This window comes from Leuciscus leuciscus, assembly GCF_965113295.1.
Source record: "Leuciscus leuciscus genome assembly, chromosome: 16".
NCBI classification, from domain to species: domain Eukaryota; kingdom Metazoa; phylum Chordata; class Actinopteri; order Cypriniformes; family Leuciscidae; genus Leuciscus; species Leuciscus leuciscus.
This window is the reverse complement of record NC_138740.1, coordinates 15,303,932-15,329,607: the sequence shown is the minus strand read 5'-3', so window position 1 is coordinate 15,329,607 and position 25,676 is coordinate 15,303,932. Positions and strand designations below refer to the sequence as shown.

Sequence of the window (25,676 nt, the reverse complement as noted above, 5' to 3'; positions counted from 1 at the left end):
CGTCAGCAATAGCTCATCAAACAACTTAAAAAATTCCTGAAAATTCATTATGTGACTGAGCCACACTTTACAGGAAGAAGCACATCATGTTTGGATCATCATTTTGATAGACGATAAAAGCCCTTTACTCTTCTAAACTGTCTGCATTTGTACACAGTGTTGATTAGATCAGATCTGATGCAGCATGACATCATCACATACTCTGTATATATGGTGACATCATAAACTGGTGACAACTCCATATGTAATGATATCTGATTATATCTGATATCTGAATGATATCTGAATATTATGTTTATAAAGGAAACATAAGAATGACTTTTATATTGCTAGTAATATGTCAAAATGAACACTCTCTGGACCGAAGCAGCTTAGGTTTACTTGATAGAAAAATCATGTTAAAATGTGAGTGTCAAATGATACATCAGGCTTTCCAGGATCATCACAATCATTATTGTATTGCATTGCATTATATGTTTTGCCCCCACAATATAAACTACAGCGCTTTGATTATAAAACTAAGCATTTAAATACGATCATAGTAAGACATATTATTGGGAGATATAGAGTGACAACTGATATTTATATGCATTTTATGTAAGTAGTCTGTAATACTGCTACAATATTTAATTGATTTCCATTACAAGTCATCAGAATATCAATCTTAGGTTTTGGCCATATAAACATCAGCAACTGCACAAAATTGAAAATTGTTGGTCAGTTTGTGCATCTGAATTATTATTATTTTTCCTCCTAGAGAACGAGCTCCATAGTCACACTATATCATACTATATGAGCCATAAAATCTTTATGTATCAAATGTGATAGTCAACAAAAAACTAAATTCTAGGGTGGAATTTTGACTAAAGGTTCAATAAATGGGTAATTATTTTGTAATATAAAAAATTACCTTTGGTCTTTTCCTAACACAAAGCTATCGTATGGCTGCAGAACACTTTGAATAAAGTGAATATTTTTACATGATTTTTTGAAGCTTTAAAGTTTAAATTGGATGGTTTGAACATGTTATTTGTGTTGACAGAATCAATAAAGTCATGGAGGAGCAACGTGAACCATGACAGAATTACTATTCCTTTAAGAACATTCATGCTAAAAACTGATCAATAAACGGTTCAAAATGGGCAGGTTATTAAGTTGGTCCATGTTGGACCTCATCGTCAATGTTAATGTCCAGTAGAGCATTCACACTTCTGTTGTCCTCTCTAATCCTTTCATACGGGCTACTACACCGTCTGTCCTTCTGTGTCTCTCATGTCTGTCTGTGTCTGAGTTTGAACTGGGAACAACACTAAACTGAGAGGTTTAGATGTGAGAAACATTGAAAAACGAACTGAAAAAGGTCATAATGTTCACAATTGTTTCTCTAATGACCGATAAAAGTGTAAAAAACAAAGAAATATTTATATTGCATGTGCTGTCTAGCAAATGTTCGCTTAAAAAGATGCTTTTTTACAGGCTGTAAATAACAATATCCTACATATTGTGAGCATACGGTAGCTTCAAAATAAGCAAAAATATCTTGAACTTAAGTTCTTTTGTTTTGAGTGTTTACTTAGTTATACTTTGAGAACAAACCTGTTCCCACCAATTAAAAATTTATAAAAAATTAATCAATTAATCAATCAGTCAGTCAATCTATTTGGGAAATTCAGGTATACGTCCACATCCTCAAGGGTAAAAATCCTTCATGAAGTAAATATATTTTTATTCTGAAACAGTTTGGGTTTGGTTTACCATTGTCTGTAATTACATAGTCTATACTTAGCTTTATATACAAACAATAGAAGTCTATGGTATGCCCTTATTTAGATGGCTAGGTAAACATATGTGTGTGTGCCAGTCTCTCTCTCTCCCTGTGTTTGGCTGGTATGATTGAGGTGAGCAGTTGAAAAGAGAGCCCCGTCAACAAACTGTTATTACCTCAATAAGGACGAGAAAATCGATGGGGCGGAGAGGAACAGAACATGTGTGTGTGTGTGTGTGTGTGTGTGGCGCCACCACTGCCAACGGGACAGCGGCCAAGACAAGAGAGATGGAGAGAGAGCGAGAGATTATGTATGATTCTCTGTTCCTCCATATGTTCGACCTCTTCATTGAGCTCAACACTGTTCTGAATGTCAGAGGTGCCAGTGTGCTGGAATAATTTCTCTTCCTCCTCTCAAGCACACACACACACACACACACACACACACACACACACACACCCTCTGCTGTGACTCAATTACTGGTGGTGGAGCAGTAATAAAGTCCGGCCAGCAGAGACTTCGATCGCTGACCTGCCGGGAGGCACCGCTGGACAGCTGACTTCACCATGATGGATCACCTCTGGGTGCCCGAGCTCTTAAACTTACTCACACACACACACACCACTCTTAAACATACACTCACATGTATATTCATCACCAAACATACACACTTGCGAAACGAACAGAATAATTTCAACAAGCTAAACAAACTCAATACTCCTATAGGGTGAATGTTGAATGGGAACTTGTGAAGTTTCAGTGATTTTTGATCTTCCTGAATCAACATTATTGTTGGTCCTGGAACAATATTCCTATCAACCAATCAGATGTCAGGGCTAGAGAAAGGTGGTTGTCTAGAGTAAGACTGCTCATCAACGCATCATTTACCTCTGAGATTTACTCTAAAATAATATAATATTAATGTAATAGCTCAGAAACAAGCTAATCTAAATATAATATAATACAGTATAATAATATAATATAATATAACAATATTGAGGAAACACTGGGAAATTCATTTTAAAACCTTTAGTCAGTAATATCTATAATTGTTTTTCTAATGACTGATAAAAGACTGAAAAAAAAAACCCACAATGAAATAATTGTATTACATGTTTTGTTCAGAAAATATTTGCTAGAAATAATTAACAATAAACATGTCTCATAATATATGTCATATTCCAAACAATTAAAAGAGATGTCTATTTATAATATAATATAATATAATATAATATAATATAATATAATATAATATAATATAATATAATATAATATAATCATAAAATTATGCATTTTTTATAATTAATAAATTAATAGCAACACTTAATAATATATATAATATAATATACTATAATATAATATAATATAATTCATAAAATGTTGCATTTTGCAATTAATAAATAAATATCAACACTTAATGGATGGGTATTTAACTACAAGACTATTATATATTATATTATATACTATAACTATAGTATAACCAACGCATATTGTTCTGTCGCTTTAAATGCTCAAAACACTTTAAAGCAGAATGGATCAGGATTAGCTCTCAAAGTTCAAACCAGATCTTTATCGTTATTGTTATAGTTATCGTCCTAGGTGTGAACAGGCCTTTTTTATTTCCATCAAAATGCCAGAATTGTGTTTTAGTCCCAAACCTCAGGCCTAAACTGAGGTCTAACCCCAAATCACCCCCCACAAAAAAAAAAAAAAAATAAAAATAAAGGATTTGTCAATAGGAATGATGTTCCAGGACCAACTAGAAAGTTGATCCAGGAACACGTTGTACTTGGCGAATTCTAAGCCAATGTTTTCTGACTCCTGACCTAGTCCTGGTATAACTGAGATTTGAACTGTAAATCCCAGTGATTGAACAAAGCCTGTTTTATGCCATATTTCTAGAGGTCCAGCACAACAAACACAAACCAAAAACTCTTATTTGGACTATTTACACAACTAAATTTTAATAAGACCAAATAGCCCAACCTGAAAATCAGTTAAAGCTATAGAGAGTACTTGTTACACTCAGAGAACAACATTACAACAAACACAACACATGCAAAACATGGCTCGATATACACGTAGAAGTAGAACGACAGCAACAGACTGAACGTTTTTTTTTTTTTTTTTCATGATGCAACTCTTTCTGTCCTTTTGCAACCGACTCTAATGTTCATCCAAGCAGAATTATTACCATATGAGTTTCATCACCAAGACAATGATGACATAACCATGCAGCCCGCCATCTCAGTCCTTCATAAGTGAGAATCATTACTTTGATGTTATAGCTAATGCTGTAGCACTCTTTCTGAATCAAGGAAAGAGGATCTGGAAGCACTTAATAGTGATAGCAGAATGTCAGATGAAATGCATACGGCTGTATAATGATTCATGATCCAGCCCACCCAACATGGATTCTTGATAAACCGGTTAGTTCAATGAAGTCATGCAATTAAGCCTTTAAATATTAATCAGCTATCAGTCAGTTATATATATAACACCTCATTTCAAAATCACATTTCCGTTGATGTGTCTTTAAAGGAGAACTCGGTAACTCTAGCGAACTCTTGTCACTTCTTCGCTGATTTTCCCTTTTGTTGTCGCATGTTTTCCCCACGAGCTCCCCCTACAGCTGTGGGGGGGCGTATATTTCACAACACAGTCGTAAAAAACTCACTTGCGGCGGCCTCCTCCCCCTCTCTACCGCTGCTCATGTGCGTTTGTTTTGATCGGAGCAAGCCAACTGTATCGCGTGGAGCTATGTCTACCGAGGTGGGTAATCTGGTAATACATCATACATGCGTGTGTGTTTATGTCGAATTGCCGTAAAGCAATTTGTGTTTCGCGCTCGTTCTCGTTCTCGCTCTCGCTTCTCACGAGACTTCCAATTTCTAACTTGCCGGGACGGTAGTGTTGCAAGTTGCAAGGTTGGTTTTCCGCCTGGGAACGCTGGGGGGAGCGGGGAAAGTCACCAATATCACCAGAACAGGTTGTTTAACCATCCAAATGATTTCTAGACAGTTTTATTAAGTTAAAAAAGTTACCAAGTTCTCCTTTAACAATAGTGGAAATAGTGGAAGCGCTTACTCGTACCTTTGGCAGGCGTTCAGGATCTCCTGGATGTCGAGGTATCACCTTCTGTAACCGCTGAAAACCGTAGTCTATGGTGGGCTCGTTCAGGGCTACAAACAAAAGCAGAGACAAATCCATTCATTTTAGGTCAATTTTAGAAAAGACTGGTTTGTTTTTGTCCTATTGGTACTCTACATTTAACACTAGTACATAGCTGACCATTGTAAGGCTGCAAAGAATAAAAGGCTCTCCACATTTTTTGGAACAAAACATGGACCTTTAGTTGTAAATTAACTTTTTTTTTCTCTCTCTCTAAATATGCAGCTACAAAAATGCAATATTAATAAATACAGCGGTTCTAATGGAAGTCATTTTAAATTGTTGGGAATTCTTACGCCCATGTTAAGTGCAGGGAGCGCATATAGCACGTAATCGTAGGACGTTTATGTTTTTACGTTTAGCGCAGCAATTACTTTGCATAAAGTCTTTATGCTGTCAGAACCGCGAAAAGCCTGTCACTCAGTCTGAGCGAGGGATGAGATGGAGGACCATTTGCTCCAGTAATGGACAGAAAATGGAAGTAGAAGAAGAACTGTTTATGATGGCACTATGTTTGTAAAGTGCCACAGTTTTACGAGCCTACTTAAAAGTAGGGGACCAAACACAAACTCCTGATGGCAGTAGCATTTAAGACAGTTCTGTTATATGTTATAACCAGCTCAGACAAACTACAAATTTTAAAGAGAAACACACACACACACACACACGCACACACACGCACGCACGCGAGCATGCACACACACAAAGCATTCATTCTCTTAATTCAATTACAGTTACTTCTGATATAATTGCATTAAATACCGTACAGACTTCTACAATTCTATATAAAACAATAGTAGACTTTACATCAAAATGTAACATCTAATGTTAAAATATATATTTTAAATGTAACCTTCTCCCTTTACACACTTTGGTCAGTTCAGTTTCATGTCTATCCTTGTATTGTTCAACTGGTCAATGTTGATACGGCATTAATAAAGTAATTAGCAATAAGTAATGCAACACTTTTTAGAGAGAGTAATAAGCACAGTAATCTAATTACACTGTTAAATATGTTATTAGTAGCTAGTAATTAATAATTTTTTTGAGTAATTTGCCCATGTATATGTAAGTGTATGTACTATAAATTACTAATATAATATAATATAATATAATATAATATAATATAATATAATATAATATAATATAATATAATATAATATAATATAATATAATAAACCCATTTTGTAATAAATAAATAAATTAAACATAGCAAGGAAGGATGGCAAGTCAACCATGACATTAAATGAAAAATGTATATCAAATTATATTATTAAATACTTTATTAATCTAAATCACACAACCTCCTTCACAACATTAGATATAACCTAAAAACACAATATATATATATATATATATATATATATATATATATATATATATATATATAAAAGCAAAAAATACTTTTTTATTGTGCAAAGCATTCAATCTGGATCGTGTTTCAACAATGTTGATGAAACCATTTCCAGGAGCTTAAATTCATGTATTCATATTATATATTCATTACAGCCTGTGTTTAACAGGTGCCAAGTTATGTGCTGTCCTTTGTTTTTTTTTGGTTAGCATGTGGTCCAAAACATAACGGGATCTAAAAATGACATCCGATCAGAACCAAAATATGAACATCTATTGCAAAACGTTCATAAATAACATGTCCAAATGAGTGTCTGGTCCCAAGGCTGTTGAATGATGGACGTAAAGAAAGAGAGAAAAGAGGAAGAGAGAAAGAGAGAGTGGTTTGGGCAGTTTGAGTGTGAGGGAGTGTTAGGGGCTGCTGGGTCATGAAACGAAGGTACTTTCCTGTCGGTTGGAGCAGATGGTTAAGATACTGTAAACTCTGTTTAAGTTATATTGAAGTTAGTGTGGCAATTAAGAACATATAGGTTATGACTGTATAAGTGCTGCTGTTCACAGTTATTACCATAATAAATGACCTTCAATTACACATTTCCTTAGAAATGTTGGTTGATAATATCTAATTAATCTGAAACACCTGCCTGGATGAAGGAGAAAGAAACTGGTGTCAGGAACCGGTGTGTGCGTGTGTATTCCTGTGTGCGTGGCATCTGTTAATAAAGTGATATGGAGATGGATGAGTCAGTGCGCTGGGAAACACATTCACATGCTTGTATGTGTCAGGAGTACTTCACTCTTCTCTTATTGCCATTGATTTCTACATTGTATCCAATCCTCTCACTCAGCCTGGGGAAAACATTCACTTACCGAGAGACCCAGAGGTCGACAGAGAGGATGGGAGAGAGAGAGAGAGAGAGAGAGAGAGAGAGAGAGAGAGAGAGAGAGAGAGAGAGAGAGAGAGAGAGAGAGAGAGAGAGAGAGAAGGGACAAAGGGGTTCTCAAGACATGTGGGGAAAGATAAAACACTAGAATTTTGTTTTTCACAAGGAATTGTATTAAAGAATTGATCATAATATACCCTTGGTTTCAAACCATGTCAATAAAATCAGCTTTAAAACATTATATTATATTATATTATATTATATTATATTATATTATATTATATTATATTATATTATATTATATTATATTATATTATATTTAGTGCTGGGCAACGATTAATCGTGATTAATCGCACCCAAATGCATGTGTATATTTAAGAAAAATGTGTTATTTATCTATAAAATATTTATATTTATCTATAATATAATTTATGTATAAATATATATATACAGTATATACATGCAAATATTTCTTAAACATGCATACAAAATAATTATACACATACACACACATATATTATGTAAACACAAACTTTTATTTCGCATGCGATTAATCACGATTAATCGTTGCCCAGCACTAATTATATTATGTTAACACAACTTATTGCATTAAAAAATAAATAGCAAAAATTACATTTAACAATTAAAGTGACTTGTGTTTCCAAATAAATCTGCAGGCCACTGTATGTCCACTTGGGAAAAAAGGACGATGACGATCATGCCTTCTTAACCCACTGTATTTTTGGAGTCGCGTTCCAACCCCCTTTAGAAAATTAACCCCCCTAGACGAGAAACTGTGTTTCTTATGAAAGAACCTTTCCTCTACTTTCAACACAGGCTGATACTGCGGGTCAATGTGTCCCTCAAGAGAATATGAGTTTCCAATTTGATATACTTTTTGATTGGGTCACCACTCACCACATCCTCTAACCCTCACTCTCAAGAACACAGAGATATTGAGGGCATCGAGACATATAAAGTCAATTTCTATAGAGGAAATAATCCCTTAAGTTACTTCAGGGGTCTAACAAGGGACAAACTCAAGAGAATGAAGTTCTCAGAAGGAGAATGAAGCCCTTCAACTATTTAAATATCTCTACTGTACGAAAAGTTCTCTTCCCAAAATGGGGAAGTGGGATTGTTGTTAACTTTACTTAACTGGCCTAACTTTTCACTGTAGCCAAGTGCAGTATTCACTACATGTGAAACAAGCGCTAACCACACGGTAAGTATTTATAGCTTGGCCCAACTCCACTTCTTCAAACTGTTTTATTGTTTTCCTCGTATTAATACCACATGGCATCAATTTGCACAGGGATGTTGGTTTATAGTTCTCCCTTGGTAGCTCTAGCGGTTAAATAGACAAAAATAGCCTAAGTGAGAGAAGTATCTAACTGTGCTATTAGCTAATTTAGCAGCTCAAAATGTTTCAGAAGGGAGTTGTTAAAAGAATATCGGTTAGAACAATGGAATTGTGTGCTTGCATGGCAAAGGAAAGCAATCCAATGCAGCTACTGTAGTTCTGCTAATAGAGTCGATATCATTGACATGATCCTAGCTTTGGGATACTTCAATGTGGGAATCTAACGGCTTATGTGGTACGGCTGGTCTGCCTGATCTAAATCATCGGAACTTAACGGATTTGTACGAAATTTGGGAATTGCTTTGGTGACAGAGATTTAGATGAGTAAACATCTTGAGCCAAAGCAAATATCGTCTTCTAGTGTCCACAAAGGATCAATGAATCGTCTGTGAGCTGTCAGCATAAAACGATTGGCTGATACCGTCATACTGACTAGAACATCATTGGCAATAAATTAATGAGCAAATATGCCCCCGCCCTTTGCGTTTCACTTATTTCCATCCCTCGCTTTTCTGAGAAGAATCTCTTGCAATCACAGAGATCAATGCTTATTGAAATTTCATGAGGGCAGATCCAGGCCTCATCATATTTCACTATAATGACCTGGAGGAGAGAATGTTGTGAGTAGAGGGATAGAGGAAAGAGGAGATGGGGAAGCATGAGGTACAGTAAGTCCTCATTTCATTTGAGCATAGTAAAGTATGATGGGTAGTAGTTGGGTACATAATTGCCTATTGCACATACACTCACTCTACAATAGAGCCCAACCCACACAAAATCCAATAGATTAATTAGATTAATAGATTCAATAGACCTTACTCCTTTTTATTAGGGCTGTCGATTTAACGCGTTCATTTAATTAATTAGTTATGGAAATATAACGCGATTTAACGCATTTAATGCACCCACCCCGTACCTTTCATTCAGTTGATTGGTGACGAACATGAAAGCAGGGCAAAAACTCGAGAATGCGGTTAGAATGGCCCTAAAATATAAGATATCAGAGCAAAAATGCCCCGTATGAGTTTTTTTTCTTTACACCACATGATAGTTAAGCAATATCACACGAGTGACGAGCGCAGCATCACACAAGTGTTGTTTTTATTCCGAATAGCACGTGTGCAAATGTGACATTGATTTTATACAACAGTTCAATAAATAAGTTATATTTTAGACGCAATATTGTCTGTTTTTGCTCAGTTTTGCCAACAAAAACATTACCTGCATTTTCACGTTTTGAGCGAATCAATTGGGTGAAGCAATGATTCAATGGCCCATTCATAGAGAGAGCCATTTACTTAATTCCTGAATGAATCAGCCGTTTGAACGAATTGAATGAATCGACTCAATGGCTCACTCATTTAGACATTTACTGCCACCTACTGGTAGTTTTAGTTTCTTATTTAGAGTATCACTTCATTAAAAAAATTATTTAATATCTTGGGTATAGATTGCCCAGAAATGAAAATTGTGTTTATTTACATTTATTCACACTCATGTCGTTTCAAACCTGCATGACTTTCTTTCTTTTGCAGAACATAAAACTATATTTTGAAGAATGTTGGTAACCAAACTGTTTTGGTCTGTAAATATATCAGAATACCAATTCAGATGCAGCTTAAAAAATAAATTAAAAATGTTTAAAAAAAGATTCATGGCCGTTGTAGCCTAAAAGTTTATGTGTAATAAATTCTATGTTGAATCAAATAAAGAATATTTCTAAAGCTATTTTTTTTTTTGTAATGTCTATTTGATGCTTTTCTCAGTTAACACAATGATGACTTTAAATGATCTTTTGGGGGTAATTTCTCAGCCAAAATTGATCTACAATTAATTTGTGATTAATTACAATAAATAATTGGCACATCATGTAAATAATTATATTAAAAAATTTTATACTTTTTATTAAATGTGATTTTTGAACGAATCTAATGTGAGAATTGTCTGTTTGTCCACTGATTCATGCCTTACTTCAGTGACAATTAATAACATTGAGCACTAATTGAGCATCTAATTGAGCACATTGAACACATAGAACTAGAGATTGAATCAAATCAAACTAAATAAAATCTAATTCAAGGTTATCGAGTGAAAGAGAATTAATCAACTGTATAATAAAATCAATTCTATTTTAGATTTTGAATCAAATCCTACAAATTGAATCTTGCAAAATCAAAGCAAATTAATTAAATCTATAATATAATTAATTCCATTCAAGAACCATCAGCAGCACAAACACTGTATACTGTAGATAGTCTTTCACATTCTTTTTAAAGTGTCTAAATCAAATCAAACAAACTGAATTAAACTGAATCAAATCAAATGAATCAAATCTATAAAAGAAACAGTTCTATTCGACAGCCAGCAGTTCCAGAGGCCTGTCAGCACTATCACACTATGGATCATCTTTCACTTAAAAAAACTTTTTTAGAACAATTAAGCTAAGAACTGAATGAATCAAAGTCAATGATTAAATAAAACAGATCAAATCTATAAAAGAACTGATTACGTTCTATAATGAGAAGACCACAAACCTTGACAGAACTATGTCTGTATGGATCACTAAAAAAATACCCATCAAATTCCCAAGTACTGAATGGGACTAAACACAATGAATAGAATCTACATCAGAATCTACAACCAGCAGGTTCGGTGCTCTAGCAACACCATGACGCATGGGTCTTTCACTTAAACAAAGCTTTCCAAGAATGTTTGAATCAAATCTACAAACTAAATCAAACTCAAAAGTTATCAAATCAAATCATACGATACGGATTCTATTCTTGGAACAAGCAGGTCCGTGGCTCTGATAGCACTATGACTGTATGGATCGTCTTTAACTAAAACTCTCATCCTTTTCCTGCTATAGTACTGCAGTAATGAGCAAGGGAATGTCACCACTTCCCTCCCTCCCCCTCTTCACCTCCTTCCCTCCTTCTTCCCACCACTCCCCCCTTCAGGTACGAGCTCAAGGCAAGAGCTCTGGGGGATCAATACCCACGGCAGTGGAGCGTTCAATACCTCTGAATTATTGCTTCATTCCCCCCCACCCCCCCCATTATAGATGAGTTATTTTTTCCAAGCCACACCACTTTAAGATCAATAGAGAACAATCTTATTCTTGTCTTTCCCCCTGCTCTTTTTCTACCACACTATATTCTTTCTAAAGTTGCATCTTTATGATAAAAAACAACAGGCAGTAAAAGAGATGTAGCAGCTGAATTTGGTTTGAAGTACGCTTTCTTTACAGAATAAAGGAAATGTTTCTTCACGTGACAGAACTTTACACAAATATATGTGTAGTGTTTTAGTATTTTAGAGCGGCTCTTTTCTCATTACTTTGAGAAATACGAAACCATTCTGGTGTTTTTTTCTGCTTGGTGTGCTGACTAATAACGTATTTCCATTGTGCGTTCCACTTGTTTTCAGTAGGGCTGTGTTATATAATAAAGCCTCAAAACTCGTCCTTTGGGGTCTTGTTAGCAGTGTGTGTGTTGGTGTGTGTGATTCATCTACCATCTACAGCACTGCTAGACTCAATTCGAGCCGCTGCCGAGATATCTGGCTGCAGTCCGATCTTGTGACCTGGAATTGTCTGTAATCTAATTGGAGGTGCTCGTCCCTTCCGACAATAAAGCATTTAGTTGGCAGCAGTAGATCCCGCAGAATTTTTATCGTCACCAATTACTGCCCGTCTAGCCAGCAGAAAAACGCTTTGCTATTAAAATGCAATATTTGGTTAAATCAGTAAAAAAAAAAAAAAATACTCAAGTATTGAGCCACAAATGTATCTATCTAACTTTCATCAAAGTTTCTCCACTTCTGAAACGAAATTTAGTTTTTCAACCACTCACTATCTAATCAATTTCTGATTTGATTGAAATTCTGTTTCATCATGGAAGTAAACTGGGTTGCAAATGCAGTTTATGACAACTTTGAAAGAAAGTATTGATAGGAAGTAGTAAAGTAGTGATCTGATATCACTGTTTGGAAATATCAATCTCATAATTACGAAAACTGAAGAAAGTGTGTGAAATGGGGAACTGAACGGAAAAATGGCCTTTCTTTCTCAGATCTGGTTCTATGATTCCTGTGAATGTTATGGCAGTTCCATAGGCAGGATTTGTCTCTGTTGCTCCAATGGTTTATCGATTGGCACTTTGCACTTCCTCCTAACAAACACACACCGCTGACATTCAGTTGAGAAGTGACACAGAACCTACACTGTCAATTATATGAGATGTATTAGTTTGTCCCCAGGGATCTGTATACGGTGTCCAGTACAACTGAAACACCAGGATGAGAGAGAGAGAGAGATGGACAGAAAAACCCTGCAAAAAAAAAAAAAAAAAAACTAGCTTAAACCAGACTAAATTGGTTTGCCGATCTTAGCTGGTCACCAAGTTATTTCCACTGTTGAGGTCAGTCAGATGTAGGGATGCAGAAACAGTACAATTCTGGCCAATACTGATAAACCAATAACATTTTTCATGTTATGGCTGATATTACAATTGTACTATTGTGTAAATAAATTCTATATATATATAGAACCTCACTCCCAACCGGGTCATGGCATCAATGTATCCCCCGGTTCTACTGTGAAAAAAAAAGTTGCTGCCTTAAATTTTTAAGGCCAGATGCGGTTCGAGGACCCGATTACGCCTTCTCACGCACCCCCTGCCAACCTGTGGAGACGGGTAAGTGTTGCACTGCACACTCAGAGCCCACTTCGGGCCGCCCCCGGGCCTTCCGAGTAGGGTCCCTGTCATCCACTTCACTGCTGAGTCCCGAGATGGGCGTGGCAGAGCGGCACGCTCCGTGTGACAGTCATCCCGGCCTGCCACCAAACCCCCTTCGTTTCTCCGGGCCGGAGTGCCCCTAGAACAAGTGTCCAGGTATGCTGTGGTCTCCACAGATGCTTCCAACACCAGCTGGGGGGCCACGTACAACGGGCATGCAGTAGCAGGGGTCTGGGCGGGCCCCCAACTGCATTGGCACATCAACTGCCTCGAGTTGCTAGCAGTACACCTTGCTCTGAGACACCTCAAAACGGCTTACTGCGCCATTCTTGCTCCAGTAGAGTTCCTCATTAGCCGAACCCTGTTGAGGTCCTCCACACCCCTCGGCAACAGACGTGGCGGAGCGTCTGATGCCAGGCCTAACACTGCATTGGTGGAACCTGTGCTAGGCTGGGTCCCATATGTTGTGATCCCTCAACTACGTTGAATGTGTGCTGGATCACCGCTGACCCCGGGCCCCGCTCTGCTCCTCAGCGAAAAACAAGTTGTGCGTGCATCCGCTTGCGTATTTATACCCGCGCTGCGGTGCGGAGCGCGAGATTTGTTTTTTCAAAACTCGAAGATGACAGGCTCCCTAAGCGTGGTCCCAATCAGTATGGTACATCCGACTACGTCTCCGCTCCCTCCTTCAGGGAACGATGGTTACATACGTAACCGAGACGTTTACCATGGTGGGAGATAAGCTAGACCAGTTTGAACCATGAACCACCTTAACTGGTTTAAGCAGGTTTTTTTAAGCAGGGAAAACTCTTGGAGTTTTTAAAGAAGTATCTCAAGTGTATTGCATGTACTTGTATGAGAACAATGTGCCTTCTTTTTTATTCCTTTGTGTTCTGTCTAGCTGTTTAACAAAACAAAACAAAAAGCTCAGTATTGTAACTTAATGCTGTTACAAAAAAATCTAAAACAAATCTTGACATGTATTTCTCACATAAAAAGTAAAGATTTTCTTGTGTCATTGTTTGCAAGACCTTACATTCAACTTACGTTCTTGTTGTGGTTGACTGATTTAGCCATTTATGGATTCCGACTGCAGTTGTAGTTTCCAGGTAGTCATTGATTAATGCCCAGCCAGAGACTGGCGGGAGGCGTCCGTGGCTTTGCCTGTATTGATTCAATTAGTTCTGAGTTCTTGCTAGTGTTCTATGCAAATAGCCTTTGCTAGTGGCCTCGGCTAACAGAGGCTGATTAGCATCGCCAGCTGTCTGCTGGGTACTTCTAATACCCATGCCAGCTGCCATCTTCGTGTGCCAGTTGCTTAACGTTTGTGATGCCCCAAAAGGTGCCAACTTGAGTTCATTTTCAAGACTAAGGTAACAGTTGCCGCAAGTTTAAAAAGCTGAATGTTACCCATTTGAAGTTTGAAGATTGATGCTAAAAGGCATGAATTTCACTACATTTGCTTCTATTTCCAAAAGAATTCTGAATGTGTTTGAGAGAAATTACTGATAGCAGTGGGTGAAATAAATTAAATAATAAATTTGCCATCTGTGTCTCCCTTTGAATGTCACTGGTTGCCACCTACAACTCTTTAACCATGTCTATCGTGGCACTTAACTTCTGTGGACGCACATTTCCCTCTCACTTTCTCACTGGAACGAGTCCGTCGCCCTCTCAAAAGATCCATCTGCGCACCAGATCAGCTATTTTTCTCTTTTATTTCGCCTTTGATTTAGAATCACTTTCAAGTGTGTCCTCTTGTTTGTGTGGGTGTGTGTGATGATTTAACACCAGCGAGGACGTACAAACAAAAAGCAACAGAATAAAATAACCATGAAATTAACCAGCGAGCTGACCTTTGACCTCATGGAAGAAGGCATTGATCGGGTTGGAGAATGAGGTAAGACCAAAGCGCAATTGCTTTGTGTCATGAACACTGGAGTAATTGGCGACAAATAGTGTTCAATTTGTTAACGAAAAGTATGATGAAAAATGTTCGTCAGCCACTTTTTTTTTTCATGACTAAAACAAGATGATGACGAGACAACACCAAGGTCATTAAGCTATTACAAAATATTACAGTCTGCTGTACAAACCTCTACTACAAGCTTTCATGATTGCGGTTGCCAAATGTCACAAGCTTAAATCCCCCAATCAGAGCTTTTCTCTTAAAAGGATACATTTTCTGCCCGGTGTTTTACTTAATCTTTGCAATCTGTCAAACATGCGCACGCACTCTCACTACACTATCGAAGTGCTGCCGATTATCTGAAAACAATGACAAACAAGTAAGCAGGAGTTTCCATTTGAGATATTCTGTTTAAATGAATATGGCTGTGTTCCTTTACGAGCTGCTTGCACTGTTTACTGTGACTAAATCTGTGATCAAACCTTCTCAGTGATGAAATGTAATAAATCCATACATGGATCTGGTTGCTGAATAAATGAAGAGTTCAGATGCAAAAGCCTCTAAGTGCCATCTGAAATTTTCTTCTAGAATGATCATTTTTATCAAGCTCGCATATTTAAGTTCAGTAATTTCACTTAAATGGCAATTAAAATGACCTATTAATTGTCATTTAAGTGAAATTACTTAACTTAAATATACAAGCTTGATAAAAATTACCATTCTAGAGGAAATTTTCAGATGGCACTTAGAGGCTTTTGCATCTGAACTCTTCCAATGCACTTACGTAACCTCTTAGTGACAATGCAAAGGGTTTTATGCTGTTGTTTTAATAGAAAAAACATACATTTAATTTGGAATTACTGGAATTACTATTAGGAATTTCACTGCTCAGTTCTGTCTGTGAAAACATGCCATTGTTGACCTAAAAAAAACCTTTAAAAAAAAAAACTCAATTAGAAAAAAGACTAAATTAGACCACGACTACATAAAAAATAGCTGACAAAACTAACACTAGCGACAAAAGGTCATCTTTTCATATGAATGTATCCACATGTATCATAACATCCATGAATGTTTTTATGTACATTTTTGGCCCTGTGGACTTCGTAAAATACACTCTTAAAATCTTTAATTTGTCTAACAGTTGTATACAGTGTATAAACATACATGTCCAACAGTGTACACATTATATGAGAAATCAGTCATTTGTGTCATGTAGATCTATGCCAAACTTAACTGAGGCAGTTTTGTGTTTGTTTGTGTATTTACGCAGTAATAGTTTCATGTAAACTGCACGGTTCCTCAGTTTGTTTCACTGTTTAAATAGTTTCAATATGGAGGCCTATAAAGTGCAGCTTGTTTACTTCCATGACTGTAACAGGTTTTATGAGCATTAGCTGTTATATTTTCTCCATCAACAGTAATTAAGCTAACAAAGCCGTACTTCTATGGAGCGTGGTTATGTGTGTGTGTGTGTGTGTGTGTGTGTGTGTGTGTGTGTGTGTGTGTGTGTGTGTGTGTGTGTGTGTGTGTGTGTGTGTGTGTGTGTGTGTGTGTGTGTGTGTGTGTGTGTGTGTGTTAGTGAGAAAAATAATCCTACTTATAGCAAATAATCCATATATATATATATATATATATATATATATATATATATATATATATATATATATATATATATATATATATATATATATCACAAATAATCAAACTAAAAAGTATGTATACACATATAAACATTAAAACATGCTCAAATTTTAAATGTTTTTTATATATATATACAGTATAATATATATATATATATATATATATATATATATATATATATATATATATATATATATATATATATATATATATATATTAACATATACAAAGCATAATAATATAATTAATAGATTTGAACATTTTCTTATGGAAATGCAAATGGTTATTGAGGGTAATTTTCCGGGCATTGCAATGCAGTTGCTAAAGTTTTTTGAGTTCTTTTAGGCACATTGCTATGCAGTTGTTAGGTTGATTTGGGTGTTTGCCAGGTTGGTTGTTTGGTAGATAGTCTATTTTCCTTTCCCTAGATATAACCCAGGTCTTTCCTCCAATGGGAGGGAATGAGTTTTTTGGGGCCTGTATTATTGTTTTAAAACATTAATAAAGTAAAATCACACCTCTCCTGTGACCAACCTGTTTTTATATACTTGAGACGTTTTAATCTTTCTTGTTTTGAGATGAAATGGCTTACCTGTGTAGATGAATCTTCCTGGTGTGCCTTTGCAAAACTGTTTGGACTTATAGGAGAGCGTGACCTCTACCACCCCAGGGATGTGACGAGGAGGGGTCTGAACTCTGATGGCATGAGGTGTGATGAGCTGTGAGGAGAAAATCAGAGAGAGGATGTTAGAACCAAGGAGGTCTATGATACCTAGAGAAAGCTATCCATTAGCATTCCTGTTCTCCTCAATGGCAGTTGCTCGGCTGCCACAGGAAGTGTGAGAATTGAAATCGGCCATCTTTGCTCATGGGCAGTCAGTTATGCAGCCAGCTTGTTTTGAGCCAATCATCAGAGTACAGTCCCAAATCCTTCATTAGTGACTATCCTGACATGTGACTTGAAAGGCGACAGGCATTTGAGAGGAACCGACTCCATAGATCCACTAAAAACCACTAGCTGATAAAGAAAACAAGTCTCTGAAGAGTGAAGTTTGTTGTGAGAAAAGCTCTGGCAGCATTTGTTTGCAGATGCTAGTTGTGTTTTGTGTGTTCATTTGCCCTGGCTGATTAAGTTCTTTGATCCAGTTCTGATCAGTAAACAATCTGACTGCGTGTGTGCCATGTGTGTGTGTGTTTGTATGTGTGTCTAATCAGTATCAGGCTGTTTATGGTGGGTGGTGAAGGGATGGCGTAGATGAAGGCTGGGAGAGGACAGGTGGAGCTCCTCAGAGACGTAATTAACAGCACACTGTCTTTCAGCATCTCAGTCTATATGCATGTGGTTCATTTGAGCTGTTGTCTAAAACATCTTCCTCTTTGAAAATTTGTCTCTCACAGTCATAAACTCGGTTTCAAACCAGTAAACAAGGGAACTTCCTAGCCTGACAGCATTTATGGCATTAGACGCATTCCGGATGCAAAGGCCTTCCAAACTGAAGCCAGCTAAATTATGCTGACTTCTAAGATATCTAGTGTTATGAAAATGTAAAATAACACTGGATAGTTTTCATTGTAAGATTTAAATACAGATTAATGCTTACAATTAAAGTTACAAAAGTTATTCAGTCAAGAGCAGCGGTGTTTTTCTCCTTGTCTTTTGTTCTTTGATTTATTAGGCTGCTGTTACTTTAAGAGCTTATGCACGGATCCAATATACTGTTACACACCATGCATTTCTCTGAATTATTTACGTTCCAAACTGAATATTTTCACCTGAATAATCAGCAAGATGGGCATTTTGACACAATTTTATATGTTTTTGACTGTTTAAGCGTAATAAGCCAAAAAAGAAATAACATTTTCACTCTCAAGGCAGCTTTATGAGAGCGGCACTTATATAGATCAGTGGTGTGCGCGTTTTTGACGTGAGCGTGAAAGCTGCTGGAATGACTAAAATTATTTGCAATACAAGCACTATTCAACCAGAGCGAATGATACGAGTGAGTGAGAGAAAACTGTTGTGTGTCGGAGAGAAGAGAGAGCGAGAATGCGCAGCTGGTACCGTTTCAGATATTTCAGTATCGATACCAAAATATCGATAGTTTTGACAACACTAAAGATACCTAATTTCTCCCAAATTCTAGCCAAGACAATCCCAGAATGCACAGTGAAAAAAAAAATGCAGAAAGGAGTCAAGAGAAATGTTGATGGATACTCGTATGCTATTATGAATTATATTTAAAGTATAGGCTATGACAGAAATAGTAAGAGTAGCATGCTAGTGTGCTATTCCGAAATCAACTATTGACTACAAGTGTAATCCATTCGTAACTGACTATCGTTAAAAGTATCACTAAAAATAGATCAAACTAATAAAAAAATATACTAGTTTAGCCGGTATTTGTGTGTTTTTGTGCCTATTGGAGTATCATGTTAGCTTAGCAACATGCTAATGTCAAACTGTTCTGCAATCAACTGTGAGTAAATTGCCTCTGAGTTGCTGCCTTTGTAGAGTCGAAAAGAATGAAAGAAAAAGATCTTCCTTGGACCCTCCCCTGCTCTTATTCTCTTCCTCCCTCGTTAGATGCTATCTGTGGTAATCAGATCCCCACTGGCACTGCAGCTGAAGGGAACTACGTGGCTCTTGATGGGCCCCCCGTGTATGGGGGTCATGGGGTCAGGAGGTAAAGGTCACAAGGTTACGAGGTCCACAGGAACCGCTATAGGGAGATTTCAGCACAGTGTATTTAATCGTTACCAGATGTAGTACATCATAACCACACACACACACATTCATTAGCTTGTTTCTCTCAAAGCTAATAGCACTTAGCATCAACAGATCAAAGAGGTTTGTTGAGTATGCAGTGGGAAAATTATATCAGGGTTGGTGCTGTGATGAACACTCAGTAGTGCATGAAGAGTGGCTGTCTGAAGAGAGAAGTACTCTAAAACACTCTAGATCAATGTATTTGTGTATGTGATTTACCACCACTGATTTGAGCATCTTTAAACCCGTTGTTATTGAGCAGTTAGCCAGTGTTACACAAGCTGCTCAATTTCTTGTACAAAGATATGTCAAAACAATTGAGTAGCTATTCAAAGTATTACATTTCTCAATCACTTAAGCACAGTAACTTTATCACCTGCATAATGTCGGCCTAACGTAACGCTAATGTATTCTGATAGGAGAATGGGTGAAAGGTGATGGCTTTAAATAAGCTATTTGAATAACAACACAGGAGGGCTTTTGTTAAGCTAAACTAAATCTAGTCTATTTGAACTTTGACTAATCAATTGAGAAAACTCAAAATTCAACTCAAAAGAGAAAATAGACATTCCAAGTAATAATTATTAGATAAAAAAATTGCTGACTTACAAGCTTAATATTATCTCACAATTATTAATTTGTATCTAATAATTATTACTTGGTATGTCTATTTTGTCTTTTTGCCTCACTATTATCACTTTGAATTTGTGGTCAAGATCTTGTATTGACAATGCAAGAGTCGAGCACTCTGTAAAGTCTCCTCCAGCACATCCCAAAGACTTTCAATGAATTTAAGTGTCACATGTGTGAAAATGATCCTTAATGCTCCTCCCAACCATTCTTTCACAATATGAACCTTGATGAATCTTGACATTGTCATCCTGGAAAATGGCCATGATGTGTCTTCCTACATGCTTGTTTAAGAAATGAAAAGCTACACACTCCATCAATTAGAGTTAGAAGAACTGTTGCCAAACATATAACATGCTAGAAACATAATAATCACAGCAATAATGATCCAATCATATACTCTTAAGCATTTGCCTATTTAAATCCAAATAGCGACTTTTTTGACCGGGAAGTGTATATTTGAGCCCCAAAACTAACCCCAACCTTAATCAGTTCTTAAGTTATAATATATATTAATCAATGCCATTAATCAAATAAAATAAAATCAACATAGTAATTTTTAATGAATGTAAGCCGTTTCACTTGGATCACAACATGGAGAAAAAGACTCTCAATTTCTGTTTCATGCCGACTTCAAGTGTATAGATGCTGTCAATATGTTCCTGTATATGTCAATAAGTATGTTTCAGTATCAATGCAAACACTCAAAAATGACTAGAACCACGCTTTATGAACAAACACCTATTATTATAATGAAATTGTAGCAACAATCAGTGAGAAAATCCAAAGTTCTGCTGGACAGATAGGAATGACTTGTAAGCTTACCTCACTCCAGACCAACATGGTGCCGAAGATGACCTGCAGTCCATCAAAGAAGTTGTCTCCAATGATGATGACAGTGGCACCTCCTGTTGTCCAGCCTTCACTGGGACTGATGGCTTTGATACAAGGTGCAGCTGCGTCCAGAAACACCACAGGATCAATTTGGAGGAAGGAGAAAAAAAAGAAACGAAAAAAACTTTTAGCATTTGTGCTTAGTAGTGTACTGTAGTGACCCAGCACTAGCATTACTTGTCCATGATTAGAAGTTTTATTGAGAACTTCTTCACATTCAAGATCAACATCAGTGTGGTGGATGCAGATTTCGGGGTTGAAGGTGTCACTTGAATGTAGTTTATTTCCTGGGCTCTGAGGGAAGTCTCGACACCTCTCAGTCTTATATTTCAAGGCCAGTGCAGGAAACCAAAAACACACAAATGTCACAGAGAAAACTCACACAGCTGGATCCAACTAAGAGTCCCATACCACACGCTCTGGAAAAGTGTTGGTGGTTTTCACAGCTCTCATAGCACACATTAGGCATAAAAACAAAGGATCACTTACATGGAATTTCCATCCAACTCTACTCCTGAGTTGCATAGCCATTCTTTGAGGGCATAGCAAGGAAATGCTTCAGTTGTAGCAGAACAGTGAGACAATGCCTCAAATTATGGGCCAGACTGCCAAAAGATTTACTCTTTTAGCTAGGAGGATGCAATGTCCAATACGTACTAAAATTCATTTGTTACTAGGCCATATTTCATGGTTGATGATAGAGTCATGTGAAATATTTATGCAGCGATTTAGCACAGTTTTCTGAGAATGGTTTTTGGGTTTCTTAAACTATTTATGTTGCACTTTCTATGTCCCAGGGGTTGATTTAAAAAAAAATGTAAAACAGATTTCAACTTTTTATCATGCCTTTATGTTTTTTGCTGCTGCTGCTGTTGTTATTTTGGCTACTTAATGCCTTTTTATGTATATATTTCATTGTTTTACTCTTGTCCCAGATCCAGACTTTCAATCTTTATCTTTAAGTATAAAATTCAGTCAGAAACATTTTATATATTGTGATATTCTAAACAAAGAGTTAAATAAGCATTAGCATGCATTGTGTGAAAGAAATCATTTTGATCAATTGTTTTGATAATTTCCAATCAATCACATCCTGATAGCAAACACTAAGTTAAGTGGTTTAAATGTATTTATATGTATATATATCTTCTGTGGAAGGCGTAAGACCATAAAATGTCCTACCTGCCTGTCAATGTATGTATTTCCATACCTCGCGCAAACATCACACGTCATCAGTGCGTTTCATGCAATGTAGAGTTAGACAGAAGTCAGTCACTGAGCGCTGAAACAGCAGCCACTTTCTACAGTTCCTCCTGAACCAAAACAACAAGCTTATGCTGCGTTCACGCCATAACTACTGTCATTTGGAAGAGATGGAAACTCGGAGCGGTTCGTGACTCGAATTTATGCGTTTCAATGACAACACTATCAACGACGCCGAAATGAATCAGGTGGTACAGGTCAGTGCTCTTTAAGTTGTTTATGTTGATTATTATTGTAACGTTATGCGCTTTGAGACATGAGGAAGTTTAACGCCGTCTCTCGTCTCGTGATGCTTTGCAAACTCTGTGTTATGTGGATCATGATGTGGATCATGTGTTTTGAAGAAGGCGTGGCTTTGGAGACGTTCTGAAGGGAGGGTGGGATCTCATGCTCTCAAAGCTAACTTGCTATTGCTAGCCACTCTGAAGATTGCCTACCCTACCTTAATTGACATATCACAAAAAAGGACAAAAATAACAATTCTCCTGTGTTGCAATGCTAGAGGATAAATGAAATAAATTAGAGAGAGTGTGAAAAAAGTGTTTTAAGAAACTTTATTTTCCAAGTCCACATGGCCAAAAGTGCCCACAGGAACGATTTTTCGTAAAATTGAACACTAGTGAAACAAGTGGGAATGTCAGAAGATCTTGAAAAAGATTCCAACTTGTTATTTGGTTAAAAAGACAACTTAACAAAATGGCCAAATTGTCACGAATATCAATTCTTCAAGTGTCCTAAGAGTAGAATGTAACATTAATGCGTGTTTGTACGTTCTCCGTGTAGATAAGGTGACCTTAGGCCTCCTGCAGTAGGAGACACGTGTTTTTGTCACCGGGCGTCGAGGTACAGCAGCTCGTTTAGCGTGTTCTGTTTGTTGCTCTCCGCGGCGGCCGTGGATCAGGGGCTGAGTGAGAAAGGGACCACCACGGAGAAAGGTCAGTTTGCTTATTAGAGCTGTCTGCTCCCCTCCGAGACGCGGAGTCTCGTGCTAGCAGGGGGCAAAGAAAGCAATTTAGCCAGCCGCCGTTTACCTGCATTTAGCTCCCAAATGCCAAAGCGTCACTCACAGTAATGAGATATAAAGAGAGGACGAGTTGTGATGGGCCAGCACGACTGTTAGATCCACACGCTGTGAGGTGCAAGTGGGGTAAGATATATTGTATCCTTGCTAGGCTAGGCTCAGCTGTCTCGCTAAGGGCTGCTGATGACGCATGGGAAAACTGGTGGAATCATTAAAAGACTGAAGTTACAGTGAATATCAACAGTCAAGTGGAGTGAGAAACATGTCAAACACGTTGCCCAATGATAGTATTCATGAGGGCCAACAAAACAAGCACAAACAGTGTTTCATGTCTACCTTAAAAACGGTAAAAATGTAGGTACTGTAACACTTTAATTTGATAGTTCCCCAACAGACATTCTACTGACTATAAGTAACTTTGCAACTACGTCAACTTATTCTACTAATCCGAACCCTAACCTAACAGTCTACCAATACTCCAATGACTGGTAGTTGACATGTAGTTGCAAAGTTACATAGTTAGTAGAATATCTAAAGTGAACCATCGAAATAGTGTAACCAAAATAAATTTAATTAATCATTTAATCAATTACCTTTTTCTGCACTTTTTTTACAGGCAAATCTGTAGAATTCTTATAAATATTACTCAGATTAACCTAAATATTAATAAAAGATATGTGGAACTTATTCGTAAAATTTTAGAGTGCTTGAATTCTTGGAAATATGTCCATACATTTCCATTTATTTAGCAGTTTCCATGATATTTCATGGATATGATCATGGATATCATTACTATAATAAACTATAATAATATCAATAGTGTTTTTAAAATTTGCTTTTATTATTATTATGTGCCAAGCACCATGTACTGTAAATCTGTTAAAGTAATAAACATCAGTAATTTGGAAAATAATTAATTGAGTAATGTTCTTTTGAATCTTTAAAAAAAAAACATCTGGACTCTCTAATACAAAGAACATTTTTGAAAAATCAATCATTTGTTTATTAAATTCCAAAAAGCTATCATATTTAAAAGTTCAAAGGCCAAAAGCTTAATCTGTGGCCAATATTTATATTTTTTCCGTTTTGTAATTTGAAAAACATCCCTAAATCCTAATCACAAACAGCTTTAGATTACTGAAAAGAACAACTACTCGTGTTCTGTAAACACATGTTAATCTTCTCTTTTTACATGTCATGATTATGTCAGATGCTAAAAAGGAAAAAAAAATCCAGACCTGGAGGGTGAAATGAGACACATGCGCACATACTTTGGCGTTTGGTGGGGTGGTAAAGTAGGGAAGATGAGGTGCAATCTGTGGCGGTAATCTTGGCGTGAGTGGAGGTTTTTGGCGGAGGCTGAAATGGTAGCTGGATTAAGCAGATGGAGACGCATGAATCCATCTGATAGGATTAAACTTTCTGTGGCTTTCTCTAAGCCATCTGCTCACCATGCTGCTCCGACACATACACACACACACACACATTTAATTTGCAATGTAAAAAGTCTCTCACACAAAACACAAAAGCAAAAGACAGAGGTACGAACACAGGGCAACACACATTTGAGTAATTACACTTTGATAGACACAATACAGCACCAAAACACTAAATATTAGGCCATTTCTGTTATGCAGTACATGTCCATTCATGTCTTAATATGTTGGATGAAATACTCAACTCACAATTTTACATTGTAAAATTACAATAAAACATTTAAGAGAATTAGAATTTCAAGATAATTTCAAGAAAGTGTTTGTTATCATAATTGGTAATCAGTTTAAGGGTTTGTCCTGTTGTCAAATACACTTTCAAACCTGTTAGTCTTAATTAAGCAAAATCCAGTGACTTTTTGGAGGGGGGGCTGTTTTCTTATATCACTATAATAATTCTGGGCTGTTCTGTGGTAAAACATCCCATGCTGTTTGATAAAAACTACAAAAAATAAGTACTCAATTATTTATAAAAATGTCAAAAAATGGTAAAAGTTGATTCAAGATGACGCCGTCATGTGACAATATTTATTTCACAGGCACTGCAAACCAGGAATGACCTTATTAACAATCTGAATGATTAATATTATTAATATTATTAATATTCTTTACAGCAATAATAATACACAATAGTTCCAGTAGCTCAACTGGTGGAGCTCGGCTTTAGAAAGGTGGTGTGTTTGATTTGTCCATCAAGTAAAAGTAAATACAGCCAAATAAAATAAAATAAATCCAATTAGATGTAAAACTAAAAACTAAAATCTGTACGGACAAACACA

At 36.7% G+C, this 25,676-nt stretch overlaps 1 protein-coding gene across 5 annotated transcripts in view; it reads right to left on the bottom strand.

Annotated features, from left to right (window-relative positions):
• The window catches only part of LOC309478268 (transcription factor COE1-A-like), a 130,076-nt gene that overhangs the window by 16,642 nt on the left and 87,758 nt on the right, over positions 1-25,676 (bottom strand). For all 5 annotated transcript variants that reach the window (XR_014198917.1, XR_014198918.1, XM_082141853.1 and 2 more), the window contains exons 9-11: positions 21,052-21,182; positions 17,422-17,548; positions 4,860-4,948 (exon numbers count right to left, since the gene is read on the bottom strand). Coding sequence is in view for 3 of the 5 variants with exons in the window: in XM_082141853.1 (XP_081997979.1) it covers positions 4,860-4,948; positions 17,422-17,548; positions 21,052-21,182 (347 nt within the window). In the remaining 2 variants the exon portion in view is untranslated. The remainder of the gene's footprint in view (positions 1-4,859; positions 4,949-17,421; positions 17,549-21,051; positions 21,183-25,676) is intronic.